The sequence below is a fragment of the Phacochoerus africanus genome, chromosome 4 (genome assembly GCF_016906955.1).
Source record: "Phacochoerus africanus isolate WHEZ1 chromosome 4, ROS_Pafr_v1, whole genome shotgun sequence".
Classification (NCBI taxonomy): domain Eukaryota; kingdom Metazoa; phylum Chordata; class Mammalia; order Artiodactyla; family Suidae; genus Phacochoerus; species Phacochoerus africanus.
Genome location: NC_062547.1, coordinates 151,291,360 through 151,315,002, shown reverse-complemented (window position 1 = coordinate 151,315,002; position 23,643 = coordinate 151,291,360). Strand labels below are relative to the sequence as shown.

The 23,643-nt window shown below is 63.4% G+C and overlaps 1 protein-coding gene across 3 annotated transcripts in view; it reads right to left on the bottom strand.

The window, feature by feature from the left end:
- TCOF1 (treacle ribosome biogenesis factor 1) overlaps positions 1-21,076 on the bottom strand; it is a 32,961-nt gene extending 11,885 nt beyond the window's left edge. For 2 of the 3 annotated variants that reach the window (XM_047779054.1, XM_047779053.1), the window contains exons 1-15: positions 20,877-21,076; positions 18,379-18,434; positions 15,833-15,984; positions 12,738-12,811; positions 11,923-12,109; positions 11,370-11,443; positions 9,162-9,392; positions 8,197-8,418; positions 7,865-8,071; positions 7,545-7,703; positions 7,241-7,414; positions 6,863-7,114; positions 2,695-2,832; positions 2,325-2,507; positions 2,036-2,230 (exon numbers count right to left, since the gene is read on the bottom strand). In XM_047779054.1, coding sequence (XP_047635010.1) covers positions 2,036-2,230; positions 2,325-2,507; positions 2,695-2,832; positions 6,863-7,114; positions 7,241-7,414; positions 7,545-7,703; positions 7,865-8,071; positions 8,197-8,418; positions 9,162-9,392; positions 11,370-11,443; positions 11,923-12,109; positions 12,738-12,811; positions 15,833-15,984; positions 18,379-18,434; positions 20,877-20,984 — 2,412 coding nt within the window. In that variant the 5' untranslated portion in view covers positions 20,985-21,076. Of the gene's footprint in view, positions 1-2,035; positions 2,231-2,324; positions 2,508-2,694; positions 2,833-6,862; positions 7,115-7,240; positions 7,415-7,544; positions 7,704-7,864; positions 8,072-8,196; positions 8,419-9,161; positions 9,393-11,369; positions 11,444-11,922; positions 12,110-12,737; positions 12,812-15,832; positions 15,985-16,163; positions 16,228-18,378; positions 18,435-20,876 lie in introns of those variants that run through there. The other variant, XM_047779055.1, reaches the window with a different exon arrangement.
- Between the last annotated feature and the right edge of the window lie 2,567 nt (positions 21,077-23,643).

Here is a 23,643-nt window from a genome sequence, read left to right as displayed (position 1 = left end):
AGCACGAGCACAGGGAGGCTGCCGATCAGCCGAGGGGAGCAGGACCGCGGGCCGGGGGGCGACCGCGGCCAGCGAGCAAGGGCCCCTTGACGCACACACAGCAGCCGGCCCGCTGCCCACTGGCGCGAAGGCTCCGCTCGGCCCAGCCAGCAAAGTGGGAGCCAGGCTGCTAGTCGCCAAGTCCCAAGATCGGCGAGAAGCTGCTGATCTGCGGGTGTACTTCCCCACTTTTTAAACGGGTCAACTACGATAAACACTGCAAGAGCCGTGCCCGTGTCCCCCCTTGCTAGCAGAGCCCTGACTGTTCCGGGGGCCCCTCTCCCGGCCAAGCAAAGGAACCTGCGGCCTCATGGGAAAGTGGCTTTTGGGGATGGGGGCGGGGGTGGGGCAGACAGAGCCCAGGCCTCCGGCTGGTCGGGGGCACAAGGTGAGGGGACTTCCTAGCTCCTCAGGAAACGCTGCAGCCCTGCTGTGGCAGCGAGGCAGGTGAAGCAGAGAAGGCGGAGTCCCGAGGCCGCTGAGCTCAAGAAACCCGCTTCCCCGTAGCCCTACCCTCAACTCTGGGCACCGAGAGCCCACGGCCTCCCGCTAAGCCCTTGCCGAGCCGGTTTGCTCCTGCACGTGAGGACATCCTGACGGAGCCACTACCCTGCTGACAACCTGTTTACAACCTCACTAAGCACAGCGGGGCCCCTGGTCCTGGCTGGGCATTTAGGGCTCCGAAAATGTAACTGGTAACAAGCAAGTAGACTCCTGACGGCCGCCTATGGGGAGCTCCCGCTGTGGCCCAGTGGGTTAAGAACCTGACTAGTATCCATGAGGTTCGCTCTGTGGGTTAAAGGATCTGGTGTTGCTGTGGCTGTGGTGTAGCCGGGCAGCTTCAGGTGCATTTTGACCCCTAGACCAGGAACTTCCACATGCTGCAGGTGTGGCCCAAAAAAGACACACACACACAAGTGACAGCTGGCCTTCGCTGAGGCCACCTGACCTCCCCGCCCCTCCCCACGACACACACTCGGCTCCCCAAGCTGGAGTGCCCGGCGCCACTGCTGTGGGGTCTGAGGCTTCCTCTAGCTCAGCTCCGTTTTCCCCTCCGCCCTCTCAGACACAGCGGCTCCAGAACAGGCTCCAAGAATCCCGTGACCCTGTCCTGCCCAACACACTAGACGCTCCTCGGGGGGAACTGCCGCCTTTCGTCCTTCGCCTCGATCGAAGGACAGGTGCTCGGATGCACAGAGGGCAGCGAGGCGAGGCCGGGGTGTCCGTGCTTCTTGGCGCCTGCTCTGTTTTGCTCAGAAGAAAACAAAACTAGTCCGGCTGGAGCTCAGCCCGCAGAGGGCCCTCCAGCTTCTCCTAAGAAGTGGAAGATCTGGCCACGTGAAGGGGACGTGTCCACCTGGTCACAACCGGCTGGAGCCACAGGGACCACCTCTCCAGTCGCAACAAGGGCTCCGCAGTCTGCCCTGGTGCCCACCGCCCCCGCGTCTCCCGGGACACCCAGGTTCCGTGTCAGCTGCCACCCAACACCTCCGCCAGGCCTGAGCCTCGAGTCCTGGAGTTCGCCACCCTCAGCGCACAGGGTGGGGCCGCTCCTGCTGCCGTGAGCAAGCGGACAGGACAGCATCCGCCCCGGCTTCAGAGCTGGGAGAGCTCTCCCGGGAGACACACGTGCCTGCAGGAGGCCAGGCCCAGGCAAGGGATGTGGCTTCTTTCAGCTCCCCAGGGCCTCCCAGGGCACCTGCGACACAGTCCAAGCCCTGTCACGGCTCTCAGACTGTGACATCTCTTGGGCTTGGCGGGCCGTGCTGGTCCAGCCTTCCAGGGGGCAGGTGTGCCCCCTTGCACTGTGGAGGTCTCAGTGAGGGGTTTTGTCTAAGGAAACACAGGGGACAGACGCAGAGAAAAAGGACCCTGGGGTCGGCACCCTAACCTGCTCCCCCTTCCTCACCCGGCCCTGAACGCAAGGTGTGACACAGGCGCAGGTGGCGGTGGCCGGGAGGCCTGGCCCTGCGGCCGCCTCCCCCTGAAGCCTCACCTGGGCTGGGGGTGCCTCCCCGTCGCTGCCTGACGACTCCTCGCTGCTGCTCTCCGAGTCCTCCGTCCGCTTCCCCGCCTGGGTGGCTGGTGGGCCTGTCTTCCCAGCGGGAGCCGGGGCTGCCCCCTTCCTGGGGGAGGCCTTGCTGGGGGCTGAGGCGGCTCTGACCTGGGGCGTCTTCCTGGTGGGCTCCGCCTGGAGCGGGAGCATCGGGGTGGGGTGGGAACAGGTGGGGGTGGGGACAGGTGGAGGTGGGACACCACCCCCCCGACCCCCCACGGGGCCTCACCTGTGCGGGCGCCGCCTCCTCACTGTCCGAGTCCCCGTCACTGCTCTCAGAGTCGTCCTCAGCCTCCCCGACGGGCCCTGGCTGGGGGGCTGCCGTCGTCGCCGCCTTCCCCACGGCTGGCACGGCCCCCGGGCCCTTCCCTGCACCAGGCCTGCCCTGGGGGGTCCTCGCTGGCGGCCTGACCTGCCCCATGAGGAGGCACAGGATTGGGGGATGAAGAGAGATGCGTGCTCCCTGCAGCGAAGCCGCACGTGCGCTCGGGTGTGGGGAGGTCCCGCCTGCCTCGGCAGGACCCTCAGCCAGCGGGGCCCACGGCTTGGTCCCCTCTCCGTCCCACCCCGGCACCTCTTGGGGCGCTGGCCCTACTTGCCTTGGCCGGGGACCCCAGGGTGGCTTGAGCACCTGCAGGGGCCCCTTTTCCAGGAGCTGATGCTGCCACTTTGGCAGAAGCCACTCTGGGGACAGCAGGGGTGGCTTTGGTCTGAGGGGCTGTCACTGAGTTCTTCATCTGGAAGGAGAAAGGGGAGTCGCAGAAGCGGGGTCAGGAGAGCGAGCAGAGGGCCAGCAAGGCGGTTCTGGAGGCGGATGCCTGCACCCAGGGCCCGGCCCCCCATTAAGGGCTGTGGGAAGCGGGGCATGTCGTTTGACTGCCCTGGGCCTCGATTTCTTCCTCTGGAAAACAGGAGCCGTAAGCAAGGCCCGGCCACGCGGGTGCGGACAGCGCCGACCGGCACGCGGGGAGCCCCGACTCCGGCCTGCGGTCAGCGAAGCCGAGGCGGCTCGGGGCGCAGCTGGGCGCCAGGCTCCCTCTCGGCGAGGTGGCCGTGTCCCGAACCTGGGGCCGATGGAGTTAAGTCACCCACACACGCGCGTCTCTACACACACAGGAGACGTGCCCTCGTCCCCTCTGCCCGCTGCGAGGCTGACGCAAGAGCTGGCGCTCAAGCCTGGTCTCGGACTGAAAGCCCAGCACCGAGGGTGTTGGCGGAACCGAACGGAAACCACTGCTGCGGGGCTTGCTCGCTTCGGCTCTTTGTTCTCACGGCCCCGCTGAGGCCTAGGGCAGCTCCCAGCCTAGGGGTCCCATCCGAGCTGCAGCTGCCACAACCACAGCCACGCTGGGTCCTTCACCCACGGAGCAAGGCCAGGGATCAAACCTGCGTCCTCACGGAGACGACGTCGGGGCCTTAACCCGCTGAGCCACAGCGGGAGCTCCAGCTTAACCTCATCTAGACGGACCTCCAAGGAATCCCCAAGAAGCTTGTCAGGGTCTCCGGCAAATGCAGACCCACAGACACAAGGACAAAATCCCAGCCCAGAGCGCGAAAGGAAGCTGCGCTGATGCGAACCGCGACGGGGCGGCGGCGCTGTCCGAGTCAAGGCCCCGCCACCCCGCCAGAGGCCACGTGATCAGTGCCCCCCCCCCGCCCCCCGCCAACGCCAGCTTCGCACCCACAAGAGCAAGTGAAAACCTGAGTCAGAGTTCAAGAAAGAACGTCCTTGAAAGCGCAGGCTGCAGAACGAGGGCCACGGTGGTTGTCAGCGCAGGACGCCAAGGCGACCCAAGGGAGCGGGGCTTCCCCAGGGGCCTGCGAGACCAAGACAAGACACGGGCTCCGAGCTGCCCTGACAGGTCTCGGGAAGTTTAAAAGGACCAGAATCATACACACTGTATTTTTCAGCCACAACGAAATTAAGTTAGAAATTAAAAATTCCGAATAATTCCCTACCTTCGGACACGAACCCACTTCTCCCCAACAAAGGGTTCAAAGAGTAAAAACTGGACTTCAGGGTTCATGCGATGAAATGCATGCAGGCCTCAGAGGTAAACCGATAGCTTGACATACTTACATTTGAGCTAAAAGAGACAATTTAAGATTCTACTTTAAGACGCTAGAAAAAGAAGAGCAGATCCAACTCAAAGGAGATTTCAATCGTCAAGTCTCCGGTGGAAATTAATTCAACAGAAAACAGGAACATGAGAAAATTCAAAGAAACAACTTTCGGTTTCATTGATAAGAATGAAATTGCTAAGTCGTTAGCTACACCGACTGAGAGACGGGACAGAGATACCCAGGACCAAAAATGAGGAAAGAACGCAGGACGCCACTTCAGACACCCCGGACGTTCAAAGGGTCAGAACGGACTAGCTGCTGCCAAGTTTCTGCCAGTAAGTTAGGCAACTAAGAGGGAAACGGACAAGTCTTCCACACCGAGTATCAACTGTGCACAAAACATAAAAGGACTCAGGAAAAAATCTGAACATAATAACATCAACTTGGGGAGTTTCCTCGTGGCTCAGCAGAAACAAATCCGGCCAGAATCCATGAGGATCCGGGTGCGACCCCTGGCCTCACTCAGTGGGTTAAGGATCCCGCGTTGCCGTGGCTGTGGTGGAGGCCGGCAGCGGCAGCGCTGATTCGACCCCTAGACTGGGAGCCTCCATATGCCGGAGTGTGGCCCTAAAAAATTAAAAATAAAAAAGTAAAAGGGGCTTCTGTGAAAACCTACAGCTAAGACCATGCTTCACGGTGAAAGACCGAGGGCTTCACCCCCTAGGATTAGCAAGAAGGCAAGGTTGTCTGCTCTTGGCATCTATTCCACAGTGTACTGGGGGTTCCGGCCACTGCAGTAAAGCAAGAAAAAGAATTAAAAGCCACCTAAATCAAAGAAAGTCAAATGTCCTTAACGTGCAGCTATGACCTGCACGCTGAAATCCTACAGGCGAACCCCCACGAGCCGCTGGAACCCTGAGCAAGTGTCACGCCCACGTCACAGGACCAAGACCCACGTCCAGCAGGGCCGGGGGCAGAAGCTTCCCACCACCTGCCCGACAGTCACCGAACCACCGCTGAGAATCACTCCCGCCCCCTCCAACGGGGCTGTCCTCCTGTGGTATTTAAGTCCGGAACCCCCCCGTTCCTGAGTCCCTGGCACATCTGGTTTTCGAGAACTAATCCCGTCTTTGCTACTTCTTTTGTTTGGAGCCTCAACTCCCACTTGGATGGTTTACTCTGAGCTGCTGCTGGGTATCTCCGAGCAGATCGGAGCCGCTGACTCATTTCTGATCCGGGCAGTGCCGGGCAGTATGGAACCCAGGCAGCGTGCACAGCATTTGAAGGCCACACACGGTCTCGCTTAATCCCCAAACAGAGGCAGGTACCACCCCACCCTGCAGGTGAAGGTGGAGAAAGAGGAGGCTTATGAGACCCTCCTCCAGCCCCGTGGGGACGCCTCAGACGGCCCGCGGCGGGAGACTCCGCGTCTTCCCACGGGGCAGCCCCCAGACGCGGCCTGGCTACTCCGCTTTCACCCTGACAGAAGCCACGGCTCCCAAGCATGACCATTCCTGTGGCTGCACAGGCACTGGCCAGGACGCAGCAGACAGAAGCGGCCAGGCCTGGCAGACCCCAGCGGAGGGAGCGGGTCCCCAAACGACTCCTCGAAGCGCCTGTTTCCTCCCCCACCCCCGAGCCCCAGACCACGAAGAGGCAGCTCACAGCACAGGGTGGGGGTGGGGGGCGGCAGGAGGACAGGCGTCTACGGGGTTGGATCAGCGCACGGACACCTGCAGGGCTCCGCTCTGGCAGAGAAAGGCCCTGCTGAGCTGAGACCCCACGAAGATCCCTCCGGAGGAGACGGGGGAGGAGGGCCGCCAGCGAGCTCGGCCCAGGCCACAAGGACGGGCTGATTCGCGCCATTCGTGAGAGAGCGACAGACAATGCAGACCAAGAAACGGCAGCTGAGAGCAGGAGCGCGCCGCCTCCGCTGCTCCTGGCCTGCCAGGCTGGACGCCAGGCTGGACAACCGACGCTGCTCCCGCGGGGAGGGGCACTCGCCGCGTGTGTGCGGACCCCTGCTGGGCTCGCAGGGCACAGCTCAGAGGCCCTGACCCTGTGCCCTGTGCAGACTGAGTGCCAGCCGACAGACAAGGTAACAGAGGGCCCAACTGCTTGCTAGGTCACGGGGCTGGACTTGAACCCAGGGAGCCTGGCTCCAACCCCCCCCAAATCTGTCCTCACCACCCAGTCTCTCCCAGGACCCCACCCTCTGCTGGCCAGGCACTGTCCCCCACGCGCCCGCCGTGGGAGTAAGCTGGTACGTACCCTTGCTTGGAGCTGCACGTCACCTGGCTGCTAACTTACAGCCCACAGTTTACGTATCACCTCCTCCAAGAGGCCCTCTCTCCTGAAAAGGCCCCAGACACCACCACCTGCCGTGCTCCGCTAGCCTGGGCACACTGCCACCTCAGCCCCAGTGTCCCTGCTGCGCCAAGCCACCTGGGGCAAGAGCAGCAGGTGGTGGGCCCGGGCCCAGCCAGGCCCCCTGCTGCTCCGAGTCTTCCCACGGCGTGGCTTGGACACGGGCCTCGCGGGCCCTGGCTTTCCCGGAGGCCCCCTCGGGGGCCAGACGCAGCTCTCACCGGCAGGCTCCTCCCTCCAGACCCGGCCCAGAGTGGCATGGGGAGGGTGCGCCCTAGGGGCCGAGGGACCACGAGGCCACAACCATCTGAGCCAGACAAATGCCCTTGGCCTCACCCATCCAGCTGCTGCGGCAGGAGGCGCCTCCTCCTCCTCCTCCTCCTCGCTCTCCGAGGCCTCGCTGCTCGAAGAGTCCGCCTCCGGTCTCTGGGCGGCCTTGGCCGTGGCTGGGGATGCCGTGGTGGCTCCTGCTTTCCAGGGGGCCGGGGTGCCTACCCGCACTGGGGCAGCCTTGGCAGAGGCAGGTGTGACAGGGCCGCCCTTCCTGGGCGAGGCCTTGGTCGGAGGAGTTTTCACAGCTGGTTTTGCCTGAGGGGACACGGGAGCCAGAAGCTGGAGGGGGTGCCCGTGCCTCCGGCCCCCTCTGCTCTGCTCTGCTCGGGCTGGAGCCCCAGGGCGGCCCGCCCCACAGCTCCCCAGGGGCCGAGACCCCACCTGGGCTGCAGGGGCGGCTGCGGGCGCCTCCTCCTCGCTGTCTGTCGAGGACTCCTCGCTGCTCTCCGACCTTTCGGCCTTGACCTGGGTGGCTGCAGGCCGGGCCTTCTGAGGGGGCCCCGTGCTGGGGCCCGAGGCCGATCTGGCTGGGAGGACTTTCTCGGAGGGCTTCGCCTGCAGTGAGACACCAGGATGGTGAGCCCTGCAGATGCCAGAGCAGAGAGGGCGGGGGCTCTGGGCGGGGGCGGGGGCCCGGTGCGGGGTGGGGGAGGCGCGGAGAGGGAGAGGAGTCAGGGAGCCTCACCGTGGTGGCTGCCTCCTCCTCGCTGTCCCCCGAGTCCGAGTCCTCGCTGCTGCTCCCCGAGTCCTGCCGCCCCGCCTGCCCCCGCAGCGCAGGGATTGCACCCTTCCCTGCCGGGGCTCGGGGGGCCCTGCCGTGGGAGTTCTGGCCCATGGACTTTGCCTGGGAGCGACAAGGGACAGGGTCAGGACAGAGGGCTTACGGGGGTGGGAGGGGGGTGCGCGAGGGGAGGCAGGGGTCAGAGGGCAAAGGGAGGCACGGGCTCCGGGTCCAGAGCGGGCGAGGCCCCAGGGTCGGGGCGGGCATCCCCCCCCCAGCCTCACCGGAGCCGGGCTCGAGGTCTGGGGCGCAGCTGCGGCAGCCTGGCCCCCGGCGTCTGACTCCTCGCTGCTGCTCTCCGAGTCCTCCTCCCGCTGCCCCGCCTGGGCTGCCCTGCTCGCGGGGGCCGAGGGGGCCCCTTTCCTCGGGGACTCCTTGGTGGGGGCTGCCGAAGTGGCTCTGACCCCAGGGACCTTCCCCGGGGGCTTCGCCTGGAGCAACAGACACAGTTAGGGGACGGGGGCGGGTGGGGGGGGAATGGGGGAGGATGCGGGGCACGGGGTCGGATGCGGGGCACGGGGGCGGGTGGGGGGCAGGGCGCGCCCCCAGGCCTCACCTGAGGCGGGGTCTTGGCAGCGGGCGCCTCCTCCTCGCTGTCCGATGATGATGACGACGCCTCCTCGCTGCTGCTCTCCGACCCCTCCTCGGGCTTCACCACCTTGTCCCGGGCGGCCGCGGGCCCTGCCCTCCCCGGAGGTGCTGGGGTTGCCCCTTTCCCAGGGGCCCCCCTGGCAGGACCCGAGGCGGCTCGGACCTGCGTTTTCTCAGAGGCCTTCGCCTGTACAAAAGAGGAAGCAGCCCACTTTCTGCTGACGCTCTTGAGCCGGGGCCGCAGGGACGCACCCGCCAAGGCGGCTGAGCCGCCTCCGACCGCCTCCCCCTGGGGCCATCCCCACCCGGGGCCCAGACGCCACCAGGGCCTCTCGCAGTTGTCCTTGCTTCTCCTGCCCCAGGCCTGGCTGCACGGAGGGACCTCTCCTCCCGGGGCCTCCCCGCCTGTCCGCCCCCTCGTCCTCCGGGCTCTCTGACGGCAGCAGCCCCCCGGCCCCTCCGGCTTTCCCTGAGCGCAGGCTCGGGCTGGGCTCTGGGGACCCGCAGAGGCGGGGGCGGGGGGGACGCAGCGAGAGGGGAGAAGCCGACACCCCGTCTGCTAACAAGCCTCGGGCTGGCCTGAGACACCCGAGGAGCAAGTCGTGACACCCGCGGGTCCCTCCAGAGCAGGGCTCGCGGGGCGGGGTGAGGCCTGCGGGCCGCTCCCGAGACGGGGACTGAGGGAGGCGAACGGAGTGGCTGCCCGCCGGGTGGGGGGTTGGGGGGCAGGACCAGCCCCCTGGGGAGCAGGCCTTCCAGGCCACTGCTCGGGCAGGAGGGACGGGTTCCAGAGCTGCCCTCGCCCCACCTCCGTCTCCCCAAACCGCAGGGCCAGTCTCGTCGGGCGGGGCAGGCGCCCGGGCACGGCTGCTCCACCGTCTCGGGGGCCAGGCCAGGTCCAGCTGCCGGGGGATGCAGGGCGGGCCTCACCTGGCTGGGTGTGCTGGCAGGGGCCTGGTCGTCACTCTCAGACTCCTCCTCGCTGCTCTCCGAGACCTCCTCCGGCTTCTTGGCCCTGCTGGCTGGGGTCAGGGTGCCTCCTCTGCCCTGGGGTGTCCCAGCCCCTGCCTTCCCAGGAGTCGGAGGTGCCCTCTTGCTCGGAGGCTCCTGGGCTGTGGCCGCCGAGGCCTTGAGCTGCGCTGGTGCGACCAGAGGTTTCCCCTGGGAGGAAAGGAGACTCAGGGGGTGACCGTCCCGACCCGTCACAGCTTGCGAGGCCCCGTCCTGAGGCCCCCGAGACGAGCGTGTCTCTACAAGCCACTGCCAGAAAAGGACGGAGGCCCAGGGGGGTTAGGTCGCTCGACACCAACACCAAGGGACAGACGTGCCCGTCGTGGCTCCGCGGGTCAAGGACCCGACGCTGTCTCTGTGCGGACGCGGGTTCCACCCCGGGCCTCACTCAGTGGGTTAAGGATCCGGCGTTTTCTCGAGCTCCGGCATAGGCCTCAGCTGTGGCTCCACTTGGACCCCAGCCGGGGAACTTCATGTGCCGCAGGTGAGGCAGTAAAAAGGAAAACAGGCATGTGCCCCCAACGCCGTGAATGAGAAAGTGAAATGGGCGACGCTGTAGACATTAAAATGTAATAAAATAACCAAAAAAACACGAAGGGCAGAGCTGCACCTGGAACCCCTGTCTGGGTGGCTCTGAAGCAGGACTCTCAAGCCATGATGCCCCTCTGCCCCCTGGCACACAGGGCAGAGGGGCAGCCTCTGTCAACTGGGGCAGCTCAGACCTGGCTGCCCCTCCAGGAGGCGGGACCTCAACTCGGGTCCGGGCACCGACTGGCTGAGATTCCTGGGCTCAGGCCCAGTGAGGCTGCGTGGCTGCTACTGGCTGCCCAGGGCGTCCTTGCGGCCGTAACTAGGGCCTGACGGCGGGGACGGGGTGGGGGGAGCAGCCCGCACCTGGGCCTGGGGTAGACGGGAGCAGGGCCCCACAGGCGCGGGGTCCTGTCAAGGCGGGGAGGCAGGCGGGAACGCCACGGGTCCAGGACGGCCAGCCCTGAATCCGGGGGGGCTCTCCCTCCACACCTCTCCCGAGGCCCTGGGACCAGCCAGCAGCATCTCCTGCTTGCAGCCCCTCAAACATCTCGCTGCTTTTATTCGGCACCATCCCATCCAGGACACAACCAGCAATCTTTTTGAAATAGAAATCAGGCCATCTTTTTTTTTTTTTTTTTCCTGCTACACTCGTGACATGTGCAAGTTCCTGGGCCAGGGCTCAAACCTGCATCACAGCAGGGACGATGCCAGATCCTTAACCACTGGACCAGCGGGGAACTCCCATAAATCAAGTCATCTGACCCGTGTGCCTGCAGCCCCGCAATGGCTTCTCACGGTCCCCGGGAGAGAACCCAAACTCCTCTCGGAGGTCGTCGGGGTCGGGCTCGGCCCCGGCCCCTGCCTGCCTCGACCTCACCTTGTACCACGGTCCCTCATTCCGGAAGCTGCACATCCCTGCTCCTCAGATGCACCAAACCTGCTCCGTCTCCACCCCTGCCCACCCCGTGCCTCTGCTGCGTCACGCCTGTCACTGTCCTCACGGCTCTCCTCACAGGAGCCACCGCACCGGCGGGGCGTTTCTGGGGAGCCCCGCCCACCCTGCTCACCACTGCGTCCCAAGGCCCTTGGCAGGTGCACAAGAGGAGTGACACGTGGGGATGCTTCCCAGGCCACAGAGAGACCACCAGGCCCGCCTATCTCTGGCCAAGGGCCAAGGACCGGCACTCAGCAGGCCCAGAAGCTCCTCAGCAGCTCACCCAGTCACCCCGACGCGGCCCCCCAACAGCCCCGCCCCGGGCCTTTGCTCGTGCAGCTCCTCCTGCTCAAAGGCCCGCCCCCACAAACACCCGACCCGGCCGAAGGCCCGTGTGTCCAGGCCCCAGTGCAGCGCCAGCTCTCCGAGGAAGCCTTCCCTCACCACCAAGGCAGGATGGGGCCTCTCCCCCCGGATTCCTGAACCTTCTTCTGCCCAGAGTAGCCCCTGGCACCCTCCCTCCACAGGCCTCGGCCTTTCCAGGTCCTGGTCACCCTGAGACACTTGCTGAATGGATGCCACTGGTGTGTGAGGCCCCGGCCAGGCCCCCCCAGAGGGCAGCGGTTGGCAGAGGGCAGCTCCTGAGGGTGGGGGCCAGTTACCTCCACGTCCGTCTCATCACTTGAGCTGGAGGTGTCCTCGCTGGAGCTGTGGGCCTGGCTGGCGGCCGTCATTCCTGAGGGACGAGCAGGGAGGGGACTGAGGGCCTGCCCCACACAGAGCCGTGGCCACCCGCCCTCTGGAAGGCCCGCGGCGGGGGCGAGTAGCACGTTCTCTCTGCTCCAGCACACCTGAGCCCAGGTAAGCCTGCTAATGACGTCCTGACGCACCTGAGCCAGCACGTGACGGCTCAGAGGACCCCCATGCAGCATCTCATGGAAGCAGGCAGGGCAAAGGCCAATTTACGTGGGAAATGGAGGCAACCTCAGACCTCCGGTGTAGCCTCAGGCCCTGGGGGGCCCTGTACCCACCTGAGAGCAAGAAACCAGAAGCGCTGAGCCCCCGGCAGCCTGTGGTGTTCCCGCAGCTCGCCCTCCCTCGCCAAGAGGAGGGAAGCAGCCTGAGACGGGGCCTGGCTGTCGTGGAGACCACCCCCGAATGCCAGAACCCCCAGGCCTGCCTCCCAGCCCGCCCTCGGGGGTCGGGGCTCCTCACCAGGCTTGGCCGCGGTCCTCAGGGCGGAGACACCGCCCTCCTCCTCGGTTTCCGAGGCCAGGACGGCATTGGCCGAGGGCCCCGCAGCCTTCCTGGGTGACTTCTGGCCGAGGAGCTGGGCCACGGGCTTCCCGGAGGCAGCACGAGCCGTGGGGTTCCCCGTCTGGCTGGCTTTCTTGGTCTTTGCCTACGGGGAACGGGGGAACAGACCCAGGGGTATGGCCCAGCGACCAAAAGCAAGGACCACACCTGCTCCCGGCTCCACCACGTCCCAGCCCCGGGAGGTCGGGCGCACTGCCTCCTGGCCTGTACTCCTGGCCTGCACGGTGGAGCTGCACTGGGCAGCTGCCCTCGCAGCGGGGTGGCTGTGTGTGTGTGTGGTGGGGGGTCAGCGCAGCCTGAGATGCGGGTCTCAGGACCCGGCAGGTTTGCTGAGCAGCGGGCAGCTGTCTGCTGTGACGCTACCATGGCTTCGTATTTCTGCCTATTTTTGCTAGCCGGCCAGGCAATCTCGGGACGTGATCCTTACACGTCCGTGATGCTGCTTTGGGACGGACCAGAAGCGACACCGAGTCTGAGGCGCTTTCCAGTCTAGAGGAGGCCGGAGAGCTTTCAGAGCCAGGAGCGTCTTGCGTCCCCCGTGTCTCCACCGGCAGCCCCTGCGCCTGGGGTGGAACTGCGTTGGTCACGACTGGAGAGGCCTGTCGTCCGGTCTGGGCGCGGAACCACCTCCCAGGAGATACACTGCGGCCCACGGAGGTGAGCAGACTCAGCAGGGCCCCGGGGCTGGCATCCGGCTGGACCGGGCCACTCACCGCGCCTTCATCCTTTATGCTTGAGGGCAGAACCGGGCCCGGGACTGAGGAGTTGGTAGACGCGGGTCCGGGGGCTGCAAGACACAAACGCCGCCGGGCTGAGCCCCACGAGCCCTTTCTCACGGAAGCCCGGTGAACAGGCAGCCTCCCGCTCCCCCGAGGATGCCACTGGCCCCCCGGTGCAGCCGCAGGGTGGGAGGCGGAGCAGGAGCTCAGTGCCGCATTGGCCGCATCCCCAAGAGGAGAGCAAGCAGCAACGCGGAGGTCACGCGTCTGCATCCCCAGTGGAGCCCCTCCCTGTGGCAGAGATGCCGAGGCCTCCAGAGGAAAGGCTCCATCCTGCCGCACACTAGCCGGGGCCCCACGCGACCCCCAGGCCACCTGCACCTGCACGCCCTCAGCAAGACGGGAGGTCAGGCAGGCAGCCCCAGGTCCGCAGAGAAAGCGCCTCGGAACTTAAAGGGCTTCTCAGTGGAGACGAGGCTGCCCCCGAGACTGGGACCCAGTCAGATTTTGAGATTTCCGGATTCTTGGGCTTCTGTTCCAGAGCGCGGTCTCCTGGGAGCTCAGATTAGGGAGAGACCGCGAGGGACGCGACGCGGAGACACTAAGAGACGCTGTCGAGGTGAGCGATGCCATCGGATTCTTCTCCTGACTTTTGCTTTCACCTCTTTTTAGGGCCCCACCCAGGGGTACGGAAGTTTCCAGGCCAGGGGGCGAATCGGAGCTGCAGCTGCCGGCCTACACCACAGCCACCGCCACGCGGGACCCGAGCCGCGCGTGCGACCTACACCCCAGCGCACGGCAACGCCGGATCCTTCACCCACTGAGCCAGGCCAGGGATGGAAGCTGCGTCCTTGTGGGGGCCCGTCGGGTTCATTAACTGCTGAGCCAGGACAGGAACGCCTCCTTTGCTTCTGATTCCAGAAAATTTTAAGCCCATTCAAAAGTAGGAAGTGTATTAAACCAGCGGCCCCAACCACTGATTGGCACCTCGTGGCCCAGCTCCTCTCAGCGGCGCCCCCGCCGCCCCGCTGCGCATTTCACTCTGGAGACAACTCATCACGAGACAGCGCGGCATGTCGCCCACAGACAGCGCGGGAAGTTTCCCTCAATGAAGGCTCTACGAGCATCTCTGTTGATTTCATCGCGTAGCTTTAAAAACTCATCACCATTGAACAGACTGTCAGTAGAGAGATTCACAATTTCTGCTTCAAATGGTCTGCAGGTGTGGGCATGTGTGGGTGTCTCCCTGCACCAGGGCGGCTACAAAGGAGCGTGTCCTCGGGCTCCCCCCACCCCCACCGCCGGAGACAGGCTCGGGGCGTGGAGGGGGGTACAGGGAGGTTCGGGGCGTGGAGGGGGTATAGACAGGCTCAGGGCGTGGAGGGGGTATAGGCAGGTTCGGGGCGTGGAGGGGGGTACAGGGAGGTTCGGGGCGTGGAGGGGGTATAGACAGGCTCGGGGCGTGGAGGGGGTACAGGGAGGTTCGGGGCGTGGAGGGGGTACAGGGAGGTTCGGGGCGTGGAGGGGGTATAGGCAGGTTCGGGGAGTAGGGGTGCGGGCAAGTTCAGGGAGTGGAAGGGGGCAGGCAGGTTAGGAGAATGGGGGTGGTGCAGACAGGTTCGGGAATGGGGGTGCAGGCGGGTTCGGGGAGTGGGAGAGGAGCAGACAAGGGGGAGGAAGAAAGCTCTCACTTTTCTTCTCTTTGCTTTTGTACAGTTCTTATTTTGCATTATCATTTAAACGATTAAGCAAGGTATAAAATGCATGTTCGGTATGATTCACATATTTGAAGAAATATGCTCAGAAAAATAAATGGAAGAATAATTTGCCAAATTACGTGTGGTAAGAATATGGGTAATTTCCCCCACCTTTTTAAAAAAGGATTTTCACATATTCTATAATGAATACTCCATGATGAAGCCTGTACTTCCTTTACAATCGGAAATGTATTTAAAAATTAAGAAATTACCTTCTGTGTAAGTAAAAACCAGTAACGCAGAGAAGAACGCTAACTCCCCGGCAGAGCTACGACTGCTGTTGGTTAAGCACAAACTGCTCTGAGAACACGGGGAGGGGGGCGGCCGGGCCTCAGGCGGTCACCCCAGCCGATGCTCTGGAACCAGAGTGCCGGCACGGCCACGCTGCACACCTCCAGACACACCAAGATCAACACGGCCCAGACACACACAGGAGGGGCCTGCCCGCCGCCCTCTGTGAAATCTCCTTGCAGCAGCTCTCCTCAAAATATGGGCTTCTTTCCTGCGCTATCAGAATCACCTGGGGGGCTTGTGAAAACGGAGCTCCTGGAGTTCCCGTTGTGGCTCAGCGGTAAAGAACCTAACTAGTAACCATGAGGACGAGGGTTCGGTCCCTGGCCTCGCTCAGTGGGAAGGATCTGGCGTTGCTGTGGCTGTGGCTGTGGTGCAGGCCGGCAGCTGCAGCTCCGATTGGACCCCTAGCCTGGGAACCTCCGTGAGCTGTGGGAGGAAGAAGCCCAACAAAAAAAGGAGGGAAAAATAAAAGACAGTGCAGTTCCTGGGCCGCACTGACCAGAGCAGATGCAAGGGCCCAGCTATGCTTTTGTTCGCCACTGGACACCCAGCACCGGGGACACGACAGCCCAGAGGAAGCGCTCGAGTCAAGACTAAGACAGGTGAGCTCCCGTCGTGGCTCACTGGTTAACGAAACCGACTAGGAACCAGGAGGTTGCAGGTTCAGTCCCCAGCCTCACTCAGTGGGTTAGGGATCCAGTGTGGCTGTGAGCTGTGGTGTGGGTCACAGACGTGGCTTGAATCTGGTGTTGCTACGGCCCTGGAGGCTAAAGCTCCGATTAGATCCCTAGCCTGGGAACCTCCATATGCCGCAGGTGCGGCCCTAAAAAGACAAAAAAAAAAAAAAAACCAAAAAAAAAACTAAAACAGGTATGAGGGGCCCGTCTGACGGAACCTCTCCAGAGGCCTGGTCCTCCAGGGCACACGCACTGAAGGAGAAGCGGGCGGCGGGCCCGCCCCCTGGAACAATCTGGCATCAGTGGCTTGTTCCCCAAGGAGCAGGCACCAGACTGGGCTCACCCCGCACAGTGGACTTACTGGCTTTGGCATTTCTGGCTTCGGCCGCTTCCTCCTCCTCCTCCTCTTCCTCCGAGCTCTCCGAGCTGCTGACGGGGTCTGACACGCGGGTCTTCTTGGCCTGCAGGGCTGCGTCTTCCTCTGCCTTCCGCTTCCGGCCAATCTCCGAGGTTCTGCAGGACAAGGGTGACTGACCTGCTCCACCGAGGGACAAGGGCGACCCCAGGAGAGTCAAAAAGGAAGACCCTCCCAGACCCTCCCGCCCCCGAGGAAACGTGTGTGAAGCTACACAGGCATGAAACACTGTGGATGCAAGTTTGGGGTCTGCAATCTCACGCCATCGCGTCCTTACAGCCACCTCTGCGTCTTCAAAGCAGCAGCAGCAGCGCACTGTCCCTGAGCGCCCTGGGCCGGCACTGCGGACACAGCACGGCAGTCGGGCTGGGCTCTGGGGGCTCCAAAGCGGGGGCGCCTGCACTGCCCTCTTCCTGGCCTGGCCTCGGCTCCAGCACAGCCTCCTCAGAGGCCTCCCTCCCACGAGACCGGCTCTGCCCTGCCGTCCTGTGTCACATGCTTCTCTCCTGTTATTTCACCCACTTCCTGCTCGACGCCCCCCCACCCCCGCCCCCGTACAGGCAGGCCTGGGAGGGGGCTGCTGGCAGGAACCCTCGCGCCTCACTACAGCCCCTCGAGTGCCCAGCGCAGGCTAAGTGACGCGCCCAGGGTCAGGAAGAAGGCTGGGGCTCCAGGGAGGGGGTGAGCACCCAGACGGCCGAGTCGCGGGAACTTGGAACTCGGAAGCCGTGTCGCCTCTGACCCCAGCCCCCTGCCCGGAGGGAGTCCCTGTCTGTGCCCCATGGTCTCCGGCTGGGATAGACGCGGCTCTGCCACAGTCTGGGGTGTGCTGCTCGGGCCCCATGTTCCCGGCAAGGCCACCTGCTGGGATCTTCTGCAAAACCAGGTTCGTTTACTCTGAGGCCCAGTTCGCTGCCTCTCTCCTCCCAGCAGAATGCAAGCGGCACAGAAGCAGGCGTTTTGTCTGGTTCGCTCCCAGCTACGGTAAGAACAGCGCTGGCGCAAGGCAGGTGCTCAGTGAGCCCTGGGGGTGGGGGTGGGGTGGCCATGCCTCCGGCGGCAGGTGTGGCGCGTCATCTGCTCTGCTCTATTTCACGGGTGGAGATGGACTTGGGGAGGCCAAGTTTGTCCACGGTGATCCAGCTTGTCCCTGGGTTCCCACCACTAGCTAGGAGGGCTCTGGTCCTCAGCGCCCCCCACCCAAGGAGGGGCCTGTGCAGGGAAGGGTGGCGGCGGGCCCGCTGAAGCAGTTCTCTGGGAAAGGAAGTGCCAAGCCCACGCCCAGACACCGGGCAGGAGGAAGGGGGGCCCCCGCGCACCTAGCAGCACAGCAGAGATAAGACAGCTCTCCCCGAGCCGAGCTCTCCACCCGAGGGGGGCCCCCGACACCAGCCTGCCCTGTTGGCACACCCGAGGCCGGGGAGCCCACCCTCCACAGCAGCCGCCCTCATCGTGGCGACTCTGAGACCCACTGCTTCCACTCGGAAGCGGAGCCAGTCTTCCTCAAGCAGGTACGTGCGTTCCCACTTCAGTCTCTGGGGCCCCCGAGGACCCCCCACGCTCTCCGTCCTCAGAGATGGCAGACCTGGTCCCGCACCTGCCTCTCTGCCGCCTTTTCCACCTCGGACCTCCTGTACCCCTGTCATTCCTCAGGGGACACGATCAGGTCCTTCACAGCCGAGCTGCTGCGGTTGGGCCGCTTCACGGGCAGAACGACTGTCCCCGCGTCATTCTCAAACCACTCCTCTGCTGTCCCCCATCACCCCTCCTCCTTGTACATGTGGCACAGGCTCGTCACATTCCACGTGCCCTTGAACGCTCTCCCCCCCATCAGGCTCCTTCCACGCAGGTGTACGAGCCAGACACCCGGGGGCACCCGGCGCCCCCGCCGCCCCCACCCAGTGGCTCTTGTCGGGACGCCGACCTCCCCCCTGGCGGCTTCCCCGCCCCGTGGCTCCCACGGCTCTGGGGACAAAGACACGCCTTCGCGCCGTGGGTTGGGCCCCGCTGACCTCGCCTGCTCTGTGCCTGCTGCTACCGGCCTCAGCGCCAGCAGGTGTCCCGCCAGGGCCTGGCCTCTCCAAACCTACCGCCTAGTTCACTGCCCACGCCCCGACGCGGTCACATCAAAGCCCAGAGGCCACGCTAAGCTGTTAGGTGGCCGGGCCCTAGACACTGCTTCTCCCCATCCTCACCGCCCCGCAACTTCCCCGCCCTCGTCTCAGCGTCTGAGGCCTGTCTCACTCCGGACAGCATCTCTGTACTTAGGACAGACCCGACTGACTGAAGGAGGACCAGCTGCTGAGAAGCTTCGTCCTTAAGAGGTGCTGATCCCAGGTCTCAGCATCCTCTCCACGACCAGACGCCCACACCTGGGATCTGGCTTCTTGGAGGTGACAACAGAATCTGCAGGGGGCATGGGGACAGCTCTAGACCAGCTGAGAGCTGGGGGGCTTGTCTCCCTACTCGGTCCCCGGCGCCCGCGGACTTACTGTTGCCAGTGCGTATAAATGTCCAGAAGGGTCACAGGCTGAGTCAGGAAGCTCTTCTGCAGAGAAACAAAGGGGAAGCAGCAATTAACCGTGGAGCACAGCAAGGGTCCTGCCCGGGGGCCCTGCTCTCACAACGTTGTGATCCCCAGCAGGGGGTGGTTGAGAAGGGATCCTTTTTGTTTGCTTTGGATGCCGCACCCTCGGTGTATGGAGGCTCCCGTCTAGGGGTCCAATTGGAGCGACAGCTGCCGGCCTACAGCACAGCCACAGAAATGCAGGATTCCAGCCGCGTCTGCGCCCTCCACCACAGCTCACGGCAGCGCCGGATCCTTAACCCACGGAGCGAGGCCAGGGATCGAGCCCGCATCCCCATGGATCCTAGTTGAGTTCTTAAGGTGCTGAGCCACGACGGGAACTCTGAGAAGGGGATCCGTCTGCTCTGGGAAATACGCCTGCTTGGTCCTGCCGGCAGCAGCCAAGCCTTCCCGAGACAAGCAGGGCAGGCCCTCCCGCTAAAACCTTCAAAGACAACATGGTGGTGAGAGGGACCCTTGAGAGAGTAGAGGTGGAATGTTCTAGGCCAGCATTTATCCCCCGCCCCCTCAGCACGTTCCAGGCTTGGGGCCACCAGCCAGGACTTCCCCATCTCCGACCTTTGAAAAGGCCGGGCTGGTCCATCTCCCCAGGACGGTTCAAACCACAGCCCAGACACTCGCACAGTCCACGCACCTGGCGGCAGGAGACCGGAACCAAAGGGCACCAGTCCTCTGGGAGCAGCAGAGGCCCTGGATCAGAGGCCTGCTCTCCCTGCAAATGTCAAGAGCCCGTGGCGTCAGGTGCCCCAAGGAGGCTGAGTGAGCAGTGCCAGGGGTCTGGGCAGGGAGGCCAGGAGGGGCACCTGGAGTCAGGGAAGCACCTGCTACCTGGAGCGGCTACTCTTCACCTCTGCCAACGCCAGGGTCTTTCTAACACAGGGTGACCGCGGTGCCCACAGCACTCGCTGCTGTCAGGCCCGAATGAGACAACCTAGGCAGTGCCCCACACGTCAGCAGCAACAGGGAGACCGCGAGTGTCACTTTCACGCTCCTGGGCCCCAGGCACACGGCCTCCTCGCTGCTCCTCACAGGGTCCGGAACCCCTCCCTCAGGGCTTGCTCATCTAGAAGGCTCCCTCCTGCCAACTGCAGGGCTCACTTCCTCGCGTCCTTCAAGTAGCCTTCTCAGTGAGTGGCCCTGGGCCCCTGCCGGCCTTACTTGGACCGCAGCTACGAACACCCCACACACTGTTCCATTAACTTAAAAAAAACAGTCACCCGCCTGCTCCTGCTGGAAGTGTGCTCCGGGAGTGCAGGGTACCTTTGCCCAGGCAAACACCCGGAGAAGATGGGGACGCTCCTGCCCGCTTGTCCATATCAAGTGGTGTTAAAGAAAAGGCTACTGAGGTCGAGAGAGGATTAGGAGAGGCACAGACGTTGTCCTGGGGCCGTCCCCCCGTCAGTCTCAAGCATCAGGACCAGAGAGCCTGCGCCACAGCTGAAGGGACACTGACTCGTGGGGTCAGAAGCCACCATACCAGCTGCAAACCTTCCCGTGGCTTTGTCACCCCTTCCAATGAGACCCAAGGGAAGCTGCCATCAGCTCCCCAACCTCTGCCTCCCCAGGGAACCCTCTCCCCCTGCACGCCACACTTCAGCCCCCAGAAAACTTTCCAGAGGCCTCTGCTCGGCGGACCCACCTCCCTTCTCTCAGATCTCACAGCAGCCAGCATCCACCTCCGCAGGAGAGCTGCCCTGGGTGTCCCCACAAGGGCCGTCTGCGGTCCTGCCTTAGCACCTGTGCCTCATTCCCGGCACCTAAGGCAGTGTTAAGGCTGCAGAACTTTGGGGGTTCTTTGACTCATCCCCTACTGGATTTAGACTCCAGGATGGCGGCTGGGGACCGCGCCCACCCTGAACGCCAGATTAACAGCTGTTCGAAGAACGGATGAAGTAAGAAAGGACCGCACCACGAGTTCGAGTCCCACAGCTATCCCACTCGGGACGGCAGGGCTAAGGGCCTGGGCTCCAGCTCAACCAGGGCGCCTCCGGCCCCTTCTCTCCGTGCTCTGCCCCCTCCAGGGCGGGTCCTAATCCACTCCTCGGACTCGCAGCAGCCTTCTTGCTCTAGGGGGCCGCGCCGAGCCACGTGGCCCGAGACTCGGGAAACTTTAAACGGCCGCTCCCAGGAAGGGGGTGGAGGTAACGGGCGCGGGAATTCTAAAGCCCTACGCGTCCGATCTCGCGTCCGGGCCCGCCCACTGCGCAGAGGGGAAACTGAGGCCCAGGGGAACCAGAGCCGCGGGGGTGGGAGGCAGAGGCTGCGGCTCCTTCGGCGGCCCTGGCCAGAGCAGGGGGCGCGGGGGTGGGAGGCAGAGGCTGCGGCTCCTTCGGCGGCCCCGGGCCAGAGCAGGGGGCGCGGGCCCCTCGCCCTCAATCTTGCACGCGGCCCGCGCACGCTTACCTGGCCGCTCTGCTCCTTCACTTCCCGCGCCGCGCGCACATAGCCCGCCTGCAGCAGATGCTGGTAGATCAGGGGAAGCAGCTCCCGCCGCTTCCTGGCCTCTGCCATGCCGGCGACCCCAGGCCGGTCCGCTTACCTGCACGCCCCCTCGGTCCCCGCCCGCCACTTCCCTCGTGCCCTTAGACCTCGCGCTCTCTACTTCCGGCTCCTCTTCGGGGCGGGGGGGGGGGGGGGGGGCGCCGCGCGGCCTGCCGGGACTTGTAGTCTCCTCTTCGGAAGGGGCCGGTCCCGCCCCGATGGGTGAAAGGGGCGGGGCAAGGAGGGCAGGGAGACCTCCCATTGGTAGGGGCGTGGTCAGACCCGGACCCGCCCCTGGGCCGCTGGGATTTGAATGACTCCGGGTGAAATCCTTCAGACTCGCTCCGCCAAGGGATCGGCCGTCAGTTTAGCTGTCTCTGAACTTCCCAGTCCGTATCTCTCTCTAGACCCGAACTTTCAGCTCCCCACTCATTTATTCACTTCGCATTTTTTAGAACCCCTGAACCAAGTAGTAATTGAAATTGTTCTTTCATTCAGTGAACCACTAGTCACTGAGCATCATTCCTTGAGCTAGTGCTTGGCCAGGATCCGGGGGATAGAAAGATGGATAGGATACGGAAGCTGCCCTCAAAGCTCACGGAGAAAGAGGGACAGTCAGTAACCCAGCAGCTATGGTTCAATGTCTCCTGTGCCTTGTCCTGGACAGGCACGCCTGTGGGAGAAAGAAGGACGGGTCCCTAACCCCAAGGAGAGGTCTAAGCTGAGGCTTAACAATGCAGTGGGGATTTCTCGGTGCAGAAGAGAAGGCTGGCATCGCAGGCACAGGGCATGCGGGAGTGTAGAAGGAGAAACCACCCCGGTCCAGGCTGGGAAACCCACACATGAGCCCCCGGGAGTGCTGACGTGCTGTAAGGTGGGGAGGGTGGGGGAACAAGGGGGACGCGAAAGGATGGAGAAGTTAACAGGGCCCAGAGCACCCCTTCCCCCAGCCAGAGCTTGCACTTTGCTCCAAGGGCAGTAAATACCCTCGGGTGGTTGTGTTCAGAAGGGTGATCTGGGTTTTTAAAAGATTGCTATGACCAAAGCACGGGGGATGGATCTGTGGAGCACAAAACTAGACGTAGTTGTGGGGGGAGGTTTTCAGGGAGAGGGTGAGCTAGACTGGGGATATCTGAATCGGCTGTTCCTCGTGTCATGGATCTTGCGGAGTTCCCTGGTAGCGCGGCGGGTGAAGAATCTGGTGTCACCGCCGTGGTGGGGGTTTAATCCCTGGCCCGGCAACTTCCACATGAGAACTAACTTCCGCAAAGGCGTTTTTGCATGGTGCAAAAGCACAGCCAAGGGGAAAAAAAAGCTCCTAACTTGACACTTAGTGGATCCATTGAGAAACTGAGGATAGCATAAGCCACCTAATTTTTTTTTCTTTTTGGTCTTTTGTCTTTTTAGGGGGTACAACCACGGCACATGGAAGGAGGGTGCCCATGCTAGGGGTCAAATCAGAGCGAAAGCCACAGCCATAGCAATGTGAGATCCGAGCCGCATCTGCAACCTACACCACAGCTCTCACAGGAACGCTGGATCCTTAACCCAGTCAGCGAGGCCTGGGATCCAACCAGCATCCTCACGGATGCTAGTCAGGTTGGTTAACCACTGAGCCACAGCGGGAAGGCCAAACCACCTAATCTTTGCGGCGGAAGAAACGGGGACAAGACCAGGTGGCCGATGGAAGGTGGTGAGTGAGGAGGGGGAGGAGACTCGCGCACATTCGGCTGTTTAGCAAATACGTGTTGAGCGCCTACAGCTGGGGGTAGAACTGTCTGTATCCCAGCAGGGTTTAGAGTCTAATGGGGAGACACAAGCTAAACAAGCAGTCGTACAAACACAGCGTCAGGTGAGTAAGGGCGGGAAGGAAAAGGAGAGTCTTTTCTTGAAGAAGAGTAGATTGTTGAAAAGCCACACTGAGGCGTTCCCGAAGTGGTGCCACAGAAACGAATCCATGAGGCTGCGAGTTCCATCCCTGGCCTCGCTCAGTGGGTTAAGGATCTGGCGTTGCTGTGAGCTGTGGTGTAGGTTGCAGACGCGGCTCGGATCCCGCGTTGCTGTGGCTGTGGTGTAGGCCCGCAGTGGTAGCTCCGATTCCACCCTGGCCTGGGAACCTCCATATGCTGCGGGTGCAGCCCGGAGAAGCAATAAGTAAATAAATAAGAGCTCTGTGTGCGGGGGAGGACAGGTAGGAGGAGAATCCCAGGCGGAAGAGAGAGCCTGTGCAAAGGGCCGGAGACGGAAGGCGCGGCCGTGGGGGCTCACCCAGGGCAGAGCAGGGGAGGGGCCGAGGCCGGTGCCAGGCCAGGATCTCTCTCTTCATCCTCAGAGTGATGGGAAGCCCCTGACAGTGGAGGTTCAAGAAGGACAGGATGACAGGTGCATTTTAAAGTGAGCCAAGTGGAGGGGGAGCTGTGTGCAGCCGCAGAAGGACACTTAGGGCCAGGAGCACAGGCGGGCCTCCAGGCGAACGTCACGGGGCAATGCTGCTGGCATCGAGCTGGAAAGGTTCCAATTATCAGGAAGTAAAATCGTCCTCGAGGTGCGTGGGAATACAGAGTCCCGGGAGCAGACGGGCTCTGAGGTTTCTGTGCCAACAGGCAGGCTGTGCTTCACACTAAGATGCGGAAAACTTGGGGGGCTGAGCAAGGAGGGGAGGGCGTGGGGGGGTGAGGGGGCAAGTCCC